This window comes from Coloeus monedula, assembly GCF_965178545.1.
Source record: "Coloeus monedula genome assembly, contig: HAP1_SCAFFOLD_119, whole genome shotgun sequence".
In the NCBI taxonomy this organism is placed as follows: domain Eukaryota; kingdom Metazoa; phylum Chordata; class Aves; order Passeriformes; family Corvidae; genus Coloeus; species Coloeus monedula.
The window spans coordinates 407,130-419,681 of NW_028120785.1; the positions used below are offsets into that span (position 1 = coordinate 407,130).

At 53.6% G+C, this 12,552-nt stretch overlaps 1 protein-coding gene across 1 annotated transcript; it reads left to right on the top strand.

The window, feature by feature from the left end:
• Positions 1–1,841: 1,841 nt before the first annotated feature.
• LOC309585689 (olfactory receptor 14J1-like) lies at positions 1,842–2,690 on the top strand (the record flags this gene model as incomplete). The annotated part of the gene is made up of 1 exon (XM_082303601.1): positions 1,842–2,690. One exon carries the CDS (start codon positions 1,842–1,844, stop codon positions 2,688–2,690), a length of 849 nt encoding a protein of 282 aa, XP_082159727.1.
• Between the last annotated feature and the right edge of the window lie 9,862 nt (positions 2,691–12,552).

Genomic DNA, 12,552 nt, shown 5'->3' on the forward strand with positions numbered 1-12,552 from the left:
CCAGGCCAGGGCATCTGCCACCTGCCAGGGGCAGCTCTCAGCCTGCCTGGCAGCTCCCCGTGGGCGGTGCAGGGGAGCTGTGGCTGCAAGGAGTGACTCCTGCAGGGCAGGTCCTGCTGCTGTGGAGAGGCTGCTGTGGGGGCCAGGGCTGCTCAGAGCTCCAGCTCATGCCCAGCTCATTCCTGAGGGGATTTTCATGAGCACATTCAGGGCAGGAGATTCCTGCTTGAGTCTCTGCTTTCCTCAGTTTGTGCTCCCACTTTTCCCCGGCTCAGCTTGGTGGGAATGGAAACTCAGCTGTGCAGGTGGAGCAGGGGCTGAGGCTCTTAAACCATCCCACTGAGGATTCCTGGGAGCCTCAGCAAGTGCCTGCACCTCCGCGGCCTCCAGATCCAGCCAGCATCACCTTTCCATGGTGCCCAGGCCCGGGGGAGCTGCTCTTTAATCCCCGCAGCCCCGAGCGGCTGCCGGGCAGGGCTGGCCCAGGGGCTGGGCTGGGCTCCGGCAGCAGCGGCAGGGACGGAGCCCGGGCCGCAGGAGCAGCTCCCGGCTGGGACAGCTCCAGCAGCAGAGCCGTGGGCAGGGAGGGAGGGAGGCAGCGCTGAGGGCAGCCCTGCTGAGGGGAGCTGTGGCAGCTGCCGGGCCTGCCCTGCAGTGCAGACACCGCGCTGAGCAGCGCAGCCCCGGTGTCCCCTCGCAGCCAGCACAGCCCTCAGCCCGGGGGCTCGGGGCCCTCAGCCCGGGGGCTCGGGGCCCTCGGTGCCCTCCTGGGCCGGCAGAGCAGCACCAGAGATGAAGGGCATCTCTGCGGCCGCGGGCCCGTTCCTGCTGCCCGGGGCCTGAGGGCGACTGTCCTGCCCTGGTGCTGCCCGGGAGGGGCTGGGCAGCGCTGCGCAGGGAAAGGCTTTTCCTCAGGGCCCGGCTCTCTCTCCTTGCCCTGCTCAGCTGCTCCTGGCGCTGCTCAGGGGCTCTCTGGGAATGGCAGCTCCAGCTGCAGGCTCAGGCCCAGCCCTGGGGCTCCTCCTGTGCAGGCTGAGCACAGCAATGGGGTGTCCCAGCTCCCTGTGCCCCGGGAGCTCTGGGCACGCCGGGCTGGGAGGCTGGCAATGAGCCGGCTCTCCTCCAGCAGGGCCATGGACAGGACCCTCGCTGTGCCCTCGGGATGCCATCCCAGCTGTGAGCTGCCTTCCAGGGGACACTGGGGCCGGGAGTGTCCTTGGCCAGCAGTGGGGCTGAGACTCTGAGAAAGGCTGAGCCACTTTGCTCTGCTGTGGGTCCCTCTGCTCTCAGCTGTGCCAGGCTGATTGCCAGGCTGATTTTCAGGGGAACACAGTGACTGCCCTCGATTTCAGGAGGGGCAGCTGGGGACAGATGGAGGGACAGAGCAGCTCCCCTCACCCTTCTCTGAGTTACAGCCAATGCTCTTGCCTTGCACAGCTCTCTCTGCTCTCCCTGGGCACAGCAGGAAACCCTCTCAAAGTGCCTTTGGCCGTCACCGTTCCTTAGCCCTGGCACAGGAGATGCTGCCCAGCTCCTCTGCCTCAGGAGCACTTTGGGCTGATGGAGTCCAGCCCCAGGACCGGCCCCTGTCCCCATTCCCATGTCCCCGCTGAAGCAGAGCAGAGCTGACTCCTCGCTGTCCATGGGCACAGCCCCTGCTCGTCACAGCAATGGGGCCAGATCCCAGCAGAGCTCCAGGCACGGGGCTGAGGGAAGGGCTCTGAGAAAAGGAAAACTGGGGGGCAGGGCCAGGAGAAAGGGCTTGGACATTGCTCAGCAAAGTCTCCCCTGACTCCTCACTGTCTCCTCCTTCAACAGCACTCCATGGCCAGAGGCTCAAAATGTGCAACAGCAGCTCCATCAGCCCCTTCCTCCTGCTGGCATTGGCAGACACGCGGCAGCTGCAGCTCCTGCACTTCTGCCTCTTCCTGGGCATCTCCCTGGCTGCCCTCCTGGGCAGCGGCCTCATCATCAGCGCCGGAGCCTGCGGCCAGCACCTGCACAGCCCCATGTTCTTCTTCCTGCTCAGCCTGGCCCTCACCGACCTGGGCTCCATCTGCACCACTGTCCCCAAGGCCATGCACAATTCCCTCTGGGGCACCAGCCACATCTCCTACTCAGCATGTGCTGCTCAGGTGTTTTTCTTTCTGTTGTTCCTCTCAGCAGAGGATTTCCTCCTCACCATCATGTGCTACGAGCGCTACGTGTCCATCTGCAAAGCCCTGCACTACGGGACCCTCCTGGGCAGCAGAGCTTGTGCCCACATGGCAGCAGCTGCCTGGGCCAGTGCCTTTCTCTACGCTCTCATGCACACGGCCAATACATTTTCCCTGCCCCTGGGCCAGGGCAATGCCCTGGGCCAGTTCTTCTGTGAAATCCCACACATCCTCAAGCTCTCCTGCTCACACTGCCACCTCAGGGAACTTGGGCTCATCGCTGTCAGTGCCTGTTTGCTCTTTGGCTGTTTTGTGTTCATTGTTTTCTCCTATGTGCAGATCTTCAGGGCTGTGCTGAGGATCCCCTCTGAGCAGGGCCGGCACAAAGCCTTTTCCACGTGCCTCCCTCACCTGGCCGTGCTCTCTCTGTTCCTCAGCACTGTTATGTTTGCCCACCTGAAGCCCCCCTCCATCTCCTCCCATCCCTGGATGTGGCCCTGTCAGTTCTGTACTCGGTGGTGCCTCCAGCCCTGAACCCCCTCATCTACAGCCTGAGGAACCAGGAGCTCAGGGATGCCCTGAGGAAAGTGAGGACTGGATACTTTTCACAAGTTAAAATCTTTCTATTTCCTTCTGCCATGCGAGGAAAATTATGACTAGGATGCTTCTCAGAAGCAATAAACTCTCTCTTTTCTGCTCCAGAACCTTCAGAATGTAACTCTTTACAATCTTGGCCTCTTTTTCCTCTTTGTCCATATTTTCATTGGTGCTTTTTCTTATTCTTTTTCTGGTGTTATTCTGCTTCTTATAAAGTACTGTAGTACTACTCCTAGCATTTCTGCATGAACATCTACCTTTCTTTTGAAACACAAAGACTTTCCAGAGGCTTCTTCCCTGTGCATTTGAATAAAAACAAGGGGCTGTCCTGACCTTTGTGTCCAAGGTTTGTTCCTCAGCCCTTCTCTGGCTCTGCAGGGGCAGTGCCTGTGGGCAGAGCTGGAGGGAAGAGACTCCCAGCACAGCAGCACGGCCAGGGACAATGGCCCAGCCTCTTCCCACCTCTGCTCTTCCCAGCTCCACACTCCCTTTCCCAGCCCTTCTGAGGGTGCAAGGCCGGAGTGCTCGGGCAGCTCGGTCACTGTCCTGCTGCGTGTCCGTGCTGTGAGCACAGGCAGGGACAGGCCACGGGCACTGCTGGGACACAGCCGGGCTCCAGCACAGCAGCTCCATCAGCAAAGGGCATCTCCTGGGGGCAGGGCAGGAAGGCTTCGCTCTCCTCCAGAGCTGCTGTCAGGAATGTGCCCCAGGAATGCCCTGGCAAAGCAAACCCCAGTGCCCAGGGGCAGGGGGGAGTGTGCAGGGGGGGCAGGCAGCAGTGTCCTGGCACTGCCAGAGCTCCTGGGATGGACCTGAGGGAGCAGCAGAGCAGGGCCTGGGCTGTGCCTTTGTTCCGGGCACAGCCTGGGAAGGTGCCCAGGGCAAGTGTCCCACACCAGCCCCTGCCACCAGCAATCCCAGCACTGGCCTCTGCCCTCCCCTGCAGGAGGTTGTTTGTCCCTGCACGGAGGGACACCAAGTGACCAGGCCAGCAGTCCGTGTTTGCTGTGTCCTGAGGAGCCTTCAGCAGTGCATCGAGTGGGTGTGGGGAGATGAACCCGAGTGAGCACAAACACCATCAGCAGCACTCGGGGCTGGCACAATTCCAGGGGCACAAACAGTGCCCTGAGGCCACTTCACTGCCAGAGTAATGTCCTCTGGGAAAGCACCTGAATTCTTTGCTGGGCTGTGCTGAGAACTGCATGGAGACAAACGTCCAGGGCAGGGAGCCTCCAGGGAAAGTGCTCAGGACAGCCAAGGGCTGCACAGAGAGACACCGGAGTGGTGGGTCTGTGGGGAGAAATCACAGCTGCCTCCCTTGGGAATCGCCCCCAGGACCTGGACAGGCTGTGCTGTGTTCTGGGCACTGACCTGGAACCGAGGGATGTGGAAAGGCCTTTGGTGTCAGGGACATTGGGAAGGCTGGGCAGGCACTGGCATTTGTCCCTCAGGGATTCCATGAGGGTCCTGCCAAGATGAGCTCTGCTCCTCCTTGGAGCCCTTCATGGGCACAGAGGGCTGAGAGACCTTTCCAGGACAGGCTCAGGCCAAGGAGCCCTTGAGTCTCTCAGCCCCCCATCGGTGCCTGCTGGAATTCAATCCCCCTCCCCATCCCGCAGCAGCCCCGCATTTCCCTCCTCCAGCCTTGCTCTCCAGCACAGCCACGGGGGCTCTTCGGGCTCTCGGCTTTTCCTGCAGCCACCGAGGCCAGCTGAGCTCTGCCTTCCCCACACTCAGCCCTGCCCAGCGCAGGCAATGCCCAGAAATTCCCTGTGTGTCCCTGGCCTTGCTGTCAGCCCCGGCAGCGGCTCCGTGGCCCCTCTGTGCCCCGCTGCCCCAGCCATGGTGCCCCAGCCCCTGTGCAGGCCCAGCCCAGGACAGGAGCGCTGCGGGTGGGAACGGCCCCTGGGCCCTGCTGCCCACAGCAGCCTTGGGGCTCTGCGCTGTTGAGCTTTGGACGGGGTACCCTTCCTTCCCGGACCAGGGTGAGAGAGCAGAGGAGGCTGCTGTTCTGCTGAGTTCTGTATTTCATAGTCTCACAGCTTTCTTGAAGGCAGAGTTCAAAGGGGGTTACATGATAAAGGCAAGCAGCAACAGCAACAACAGGCAAAAACAGCTTCTTCTTCTTCTTCTATATGCTCTATACACTCTATATGTTCTATATGCTCTATACTCTAGACTCTATATTTTTTCTTACAGAATTATGGATTGTATTTGTTAATTGACCAATAAGATTAACACACGATTCCAGTTTTCCTTTTCTTAACCTATCCTGGTCTAATTCTAACAGTCGTAAGCCTCACACCAGTGTTACACAGGTATTACACAGATTTGCGGATGCAGTTTCTATCAGCTCTTATTGTTTACGTGAACGCTCTATGTAAAAAATGTGAACAGTGTCATTCTATCCATATTTTGTCTAAAGTAAAGAATTCTGTGAAAAGGTAACCCTGCTGCAGTAAGATCTGTGTTTAAGGTCTCTGCTGCAGCTTTTCAATGTTTAAGGCACTTAGCATATATTTCTACTAAAGGTTAAAAAATCTGTATTTCTATTTCACTTTGGTGTGACTTCATGTATCTCAGCTTGTCCAAAGGTTTTAATTCAACCCCTGTGCTTTGGCTTCCCTCTGGGCCTGAGTCCAGAGGAGCTTTCACTTCAACAAAACAGAACACTTACAGGAAAAGTAAATGGAGTGGGAACTCATGAGAGATTGAATTTTCTCTGATTCAACTCCAGGATTGATGCCATAGACTTCTGAGTGGAAGAATAATTAATTCATTCTCCTTAAGACAATAAATCAAGAGAATAAATTAGACTTTTGTATCAGGTATGAGTGAAGAGATTGCATCCAACACAAGTTTTTCCTGTAGGATTTTTATTTTATTTTTTTATTTTCTCAGGAGATTGTATCAAGGCAGAAGAATTAAATTCAAGATATTTGTAGCAAAGAGACCTCTACTGAACTCATTGTTCCAAATAAACATATCCCTTACCCCATATTTCCATGACCAGAAGTTTTTCTAATTTTGGACTCTAGTATATTGTACTGTATGTGTATTCAGAATACTTTGCAACAGTTAAATTTGCTTAAATTTCATTTCAGACATTTACTTAATTTTAAGAATTTGCCTCATTTCAGCCATCTTTTAAAAAGTATTTTCACACTTTCATTTTTTTTGTCTGTTACCTTTTCAGTGAGGAGGATCATCATTTGGGTTTTCTCTTGGTACCTCACTAATGCACTCTGAGAGCCATGTTCTGTGTTATTAATGTAGTAGTGATCCGGGGTTCATGGATGGCTACTGCAGGAAACTTGATGGCCAGTAGTGAAAACAGCAAAAATAATGATGAGAGGAGCCACAGACGTTCTGCTGTCTGAGAACTGTGAACTGCCAAAATCAAAAAGGTCAGTGCTCTTCTGGTTCAGAATGCCCTTCAGTTGGAGCTGGAACATACTTTGGGCTAAGAGCCTGAGCACAAGAGGCTGTAGCACCTATTTTGTTCAGCAGTTCCCTATTGCCCTACTCCATACTCCACTGCATTCCAGCATGTGATTTGCTGAGCTGTAGACTGTCCCTGAGTGGTGTGATTGCCTGGAATGCTTGAAAATTTGGCTTCACATTCCTCAGTTTCTTTTCAGCATTTTCTCTGTTGCCCTCGTTGCCTCACACCAGCCCCTGTTTTACTTCTAGATGGAGAACAAGGTTACAAACTACAACTTCTCTTCCTATGTACTTAGAGGGGCTCTCACCTGTAATAATAAATGAAATAGGTTTCATTCCTTTTGATTCCTCCTGGTATGATGCAAAGAAAGGAAAGGTAGCTGGAACTATGGCTTTTTGGGGTGGCTGTTATACCAGAGCCCTGGATCTGTATTAGGGATATTCGTGTTGGCCAGACTGTCTCAGCAGAAAGAGGGAGGAGTGCAATATTAATGTCAGGAGCTCATCCCTGTCCGTGATTTATTAAAAGAAGCCTAGCTTCATGTCTTAGGCCCTGAATGAAATACCTGCAGTTTGGCTGCCTGAGTTTGTATCTATGGATCCCACTTCTGTGCAATGTCTGAAGGCCAGGGAACTGCCTTTGTTACCTCTCCTACTGGCACTGCTACAGGAGAAGGAAAGAAATCCAACTAATTTTGAATCATCTAACGTGTCCCTTTTGGATACAGAATTCACTGAGAGCCATAAATACAGTGTGTGGCTTTAATAAAGCACAAACGTGAATTCTAAACCACACCTGGCATTGATGTTGCTTGGACTGAATGTGTGCACAGCCCAATGTTTCTCCTCATCGTCCCTGTTATGAATTTCTGCCATTTTTCCTCTTCCTCTTCACAAAGTGACACAACTTTGTGCCACTGAGTTGAGAACGTTATAAATAAGGTATGTGATTCGTGCTATTATGTATAAAATTGGAGTGTAATCAGACCCTACAGAGACCGAGTTTCAAAATCCCTTCAGCAGCCTGGCTGAGAGAAAAATTTCACAACACTAAAAGAAGTTCTCTCACAATAAGTGAGGATTCCACCCAGGTGGGGTTAGATCTTATCACCGGGACATTTGCACCATAACGACTTGATTGCCACCTTCTGATATCTACATCTCATCTGATAAGGAATCGGACATCCCGGGAACTAAAAATAACTGCTCCAGGAAGCAGAGATGGACCATTCATCAGCAGAAATGGCCCACTCATCACCCAGGATGGACAATTCCTGGGATCCAGGAAAGGCTTTGTGCAGCCCAACTCCGGGACAAGAAAACTTCATGAATATGCTAAAATGACGAGAAGAATAGAATTAATTCGGACTCTGCCCAAAAAATGTATAAGAAGGGACCAGCCAAAGCAGCATCCGTGAACTTGGGAGGTCTGGTGCGACAGAGATCAGATCTATGCGTGTTCACCCAGCTCCGACCCCGGGCTCGGAGCTGCTTTTCTCCATCGTGGCTTTTAAAACCGATATTTCAGTCACATAATAAATGTCATTTCTTTATAAATTTTGATTGGGCAATTTTGTTTATCTTAAGAACATCCTTCTCAGGCATCAGGAAACTGCCCCATCTCTTTGTTCACCATCTCGAGTGCTTTTCTCACTCGGAGAGGATGGTAACACCACAGGGATTTGTGTACTGACTCTGAGCAGCAAGCTTTGGCCCTGGTGAAGCTGAAGGACCATAAGGCAAGGCAGGAATTTGTTAAGAAGTTCTCACTAATCCCTGGATTTGAAGGAATGATGGAATAAATGGCAAACCTTTTGCTTCAGGCACTGGAGCAGATGATTTTTCTAACAAATAATATTGTTTTGAGTGTTACTGAGCTCATTCACCTTGTGAGGGATTTTTTCTTTAAAAAAACATTGATTTCTTTGTACCTTAACTGCACAGCTTTTGAACAGCTGGGTGCTTTTGTGTTCCTTCTCCCGTTTATGACGTCAGTGTGCTTTTTACTGCATATCCAAGAACAGCTTCTAATTTTTCTCATTTTTACCTTCACTTCCTAGTTTTTACAGTTAAGTGCATTTTTTATGTTGTAGGTCACCTGTCACATTTCCCTCGGGCAGTATCTGTACACTGCAAGTGATTCAGCCTCTCTCTTTCTGTTTCATCTCATGCTAATGGCTGGGAGATGTTATCTGGGTTAGCCAGGCTAAGGAACATCCTGTTCTTGCTTGATTTTCTTGAGCTGAGAACCTTCTGGCTATCTCACTGCTCCTTGGAGTATTGTGTTGCTCTGGGTTCTGCAGATAGTTATCTGAGGTGGGAACTGGCCAGATGAGTTGCTGCCCTTTGTAAATGGCTCTGTTTAAATTTCTGTGCTATCTTGGACACCCCTTAAGGCGTTGGGTCCTTCTTGCCTCAGGTGCTGTAAATGGGAAGATGAGAAATTCCTTCCCATCACTGATCAAAGTCCTGGCCAATCTCAGTATCAGGGGAGATCTTAATGTGATGAATTTCCTTTGCTGCAGTGTCTGTGCCAGGCTTTTCTCCCTTGTGTTTGATCGTTTATAACATACACAGATACATGTTTTACTTAGGGAAAATCTGGGAGCATGGTGTGTTCATAGCTACTCGGTAACATATTTTCAGTATATATAACACGTGAATGGAAAAGGGGAAGTGCAGCACAATGAGTGTGTTTTGGGTATCTCCTGCAGATGTTGAATCTGTCCATAAGAAGAGATTTCTAAGAAAGTTTTATTAATGAACGTTGCATCATTGCTTTTTTTATGTTTGCAGCTGCTCAGAGGGAAGGAAAGTCCCACGTCTCTCTTACACTTGTTGAAACACAGCATGATTTGTTGGTGTATATAAATTTAAGCTAGCTATTTCTCATTTGACTTCATTTTGCTTTGTGCCAAGGTCCTCTGGAGTAACTGAAACAAAAGTAAAATGCCTGTTCTGATGGAATGATTGAATAAAATGTAAAAGGATAGCAACAGTCAAATTAGATCCCCTTGCTGCTCATTGCCAGGAAGAGCTGGTTCATTAAACCAAAGCAGGATGGAAGTGATGAGCAATGTGCTTGCTTAAAGGATTCCTCCCTTGAGAGGGTGATGGTGTCACCTGGATCCTTGAGATCATCATCTGCTGCTTGCTGACTGCCTCTGAGGAACAAGCCTCAATGTCATCTTACCTGTCTGTGACCCATCGGCCTCGGGAAACAGCTGCTTTCTCTCATGCTGCACTGGTTTGGAAAGGAAGGAAGAGGCAGGAAAATTGTGACTTTCACCTGTGTGAGTGCTTTGGTGGCAACAAGATTGTGTCTTTCTATGTAAGAAAGTGTGTCTCTCTCTTTAAAAGCCTGGTGCTTATTTTCTTTGCTAAGCAATTGCAAAGAACCAATAAAATAGACAGTGTTGTGGTAGATATTAACTTTTAATGAGCTTACAGAATAGAGCCTTTCATAATCGGAATTCCTTAGCTCTACAGAGATAATGAAAATAAGAATGTAGTGAAGTTGCTATATACACTAGCAGATGATTTCCAAACACTGAAACCCAAAGGATTTAAAATTTATTCTGCTAAGAAATTGCTTGGGACATGCAACTCTTGGACAGGAACTACATTTCATGCTAAGTAGACATCATCTGGTTATGTTGAAATGTAAAGACTCAATTGGGGTCTTGCAGAAAGCAGTGGTAGAAGTACTGTTGGCTTTGCTAAACGCAGACCTGGGGCAGTGGGAACTATCCTGGTGCTGGCAGACAACAAGGTCTGCATGGAGGCGGGGGTGGGGGAAATCACGGGTAGGGCTTGGCCCCAGTATTTTCAGAACTATAAAGGACTTGGAATGGCCTGGGAAATTCTGTTCCGGGTAGAGCTGATGATGGGATGGGTCAGCATTTAGGAAATGCTGATTAAATGAAGGGCACGCAGGGAGTTGAAGACATTGTGTTAAGGTGAGGAACAAGACCGGGACACCGCGCTGGGGCCCCGCGCACTTTTCCAGCCCGGCCGCCCCCACGGGCCGGGCCCCGCGGCTCCCGCTGCCGCCCCCCAGCACGGGGCTGTGTCCCAGACCCCACGGTCCAGCCCGAGGGTTGGGGGCGGCAGCGGAGCTGCTGGACGGAGCTTCCAGCCCCGCCAGCCGCAGCTCCGATCCCTTGGGCCGTGACGCCGGGGACGGGTGTCCGTCGGCGCTCGGGGTCTGTCAGCTTTTGCAGTCCAGAGGGAGAAACTGAGTCCCAAGGGGTGTCGCTTTCCATCAATCGCTATTTCTCCTCTCTTTTCCATGACGGATTTCACAGCGCTTCCTTTCGCCCCAGAGATTTGGAAAACAAAATTCCCAGCTGCCCCGGATCCCTGCAGCTCTCCACAGCTCCAGCCTCGTCCCTCCTCTCCGTTTCCTTCTCTCCAGTCTCTCCCGCCTGGCCCTGCCGGCTCGGAGGAAGGAGATTCCCCCGGCACCCCCTGCCTCCTCCTCCTGTCCCGTGGGGCGCAGTTGGTGCTTCTGGAGCCGCCTGCCCGCGCAGCCGGACCCGCCCTGCGGCCGCTCAGCGCTGCAGCCGAGGGAATGAATTGCAGGCACCGCTGCGCTGGGCTGGCCCTGGCCGGGTGCCCGGGGCCACCAAAGCCGCTCTGGCACTCTGCTCACAGCTGCAGCACACAGAGCACTGAAGGAAAGGCTCGTGGGCTGGGATCGGGGCAGGGAGAGCTCACTCACTGCTCACTGCCAGGGCCACAACAGACCCAAGCTGGGGAAATTAATGGAATTTATTTCCAAACCAATCACACCAGGACAAGGAGAACTAAAACAAATCCTAAAGAAACACCTTCCCCACCCCTCCCTCCTTCCCGGGCTCCCAGTCTCCGCCGCAGTCCCTCCTCTGCCCTCCCTGCACGGCAATCGTGTCACCAGCCATGAACTTGGCTTTTGCCTCATCCCGGGATCTCTTCCCGGACAGGAAGAACTTTCCCCAGCACAGATTCAGGCTGTGGCAGCCTTTGAGGCTCAGGGTGTTTCTCCTGCAGCTCCTTGCAGGTCTCCTCTCCCCGTGCCGGCTCTCCTGCGCCACAGAACTCTGCCGGCTGCAGCTTTGCAAACGTCAGGTCCAGGTCTGGATGTTCCTGCACGATTTGCTCGAGGTCCTTGGGGGCTGCATCCGATCCACTGTTGTTGTGTTCCCCCTCGGCACGGAGCCCATGGATCTGATGGCCCCTGGCCAGGGCCTGGCACAGGAGGTGGAACCTGGGTGCTGCTGCAGCGGCGCCGGGGGAGCCCCAGGACTCGCTGTGGCCGCTGTGGCAGCCGCAGCACAGCCCGTTCCCAGCGAGGAGCCCAGGGCTCCGTGGGGCTCTGCAGGACCTCGGCCCTGGGGCTCGTCTGCATCAGCCCGGGCAGCTGGGCTGGACTTGGCTTCCTTTGTGTCTCTGGCTGCCCTGGCACAGCAGCTGCCCAGCGCCCAGGGGACAGCAATGGGAGCGGGGCAGGTCGGGGTGAGCTTCAGTGTCTGTGCCCGGCAGAAATGCCAAAGCCTTCCCTAAGGAGCAGCGAGTGCTGCCAGAGCACAGGATGCTGCTGCTGCTGCTGCTGCTGCTGAGCACGGGACGGCCCCAGGGCTGATGCCAGACAAAGCCGGGATGGGAGCCACAAACAACGGGAGGAGGGGGGGAGGGGCAGGAGAGGACGAGGAAGAGCGAGGGGGGAGGGCGGATGGAGGAGCAGGAGCGGCAGGAAGAGGAGAGATAAAAGGGGAGGGGCGGGAGGAAGAGGAGAGATAAAAGGGGAGGGGCGGGAGGAAGAGGAGAGATAAAAGGGGAGGAGCGGGAGGAAGAGGCAGGACAGAGGAGGCAGGAAGAGGAGCCTCCACGTGCATCCATCGCTCTCTGTGTCCGCAGCTCTCGGCTCCCCCCATCCCGCAGGTGACCGGGTAGGGACAGCTCGCCCCAAATATCTTGGGCAGTCACTGGGGTTATTTTTGGGAGAGGGGATTTTTGGAGCTTGGAGGACTCCAGCACCGAGCCCCAAATATCTTTGTTGGTTCCTGGGGGAAGGGGGTTTGGTGGGGCGGGGGGGGAGGCGGATGTTTGGATCTTGCAGGGCTCCAAATGTGAGTCGGAAATGCCCCTTGGGGGATATTGGGGAGCCCCCGGCACGCGGGGTTTTTGGGGTCCCGGTGGCGGCTGCCGGGAGAAATGGGATGGGGCGGGATGGGGCCCGGGAAGGGTGGGATGTGGATTGGGGGGTGGGATGAAGTGTGGCGGAGGGGGATGGGCGGGATGGGGCCTGGGCTGAGGCAGCCGAAGGTTGGGGATGATGAGGCCGGGGGGACCCCACTCCTGAGGGGCGTGCGGG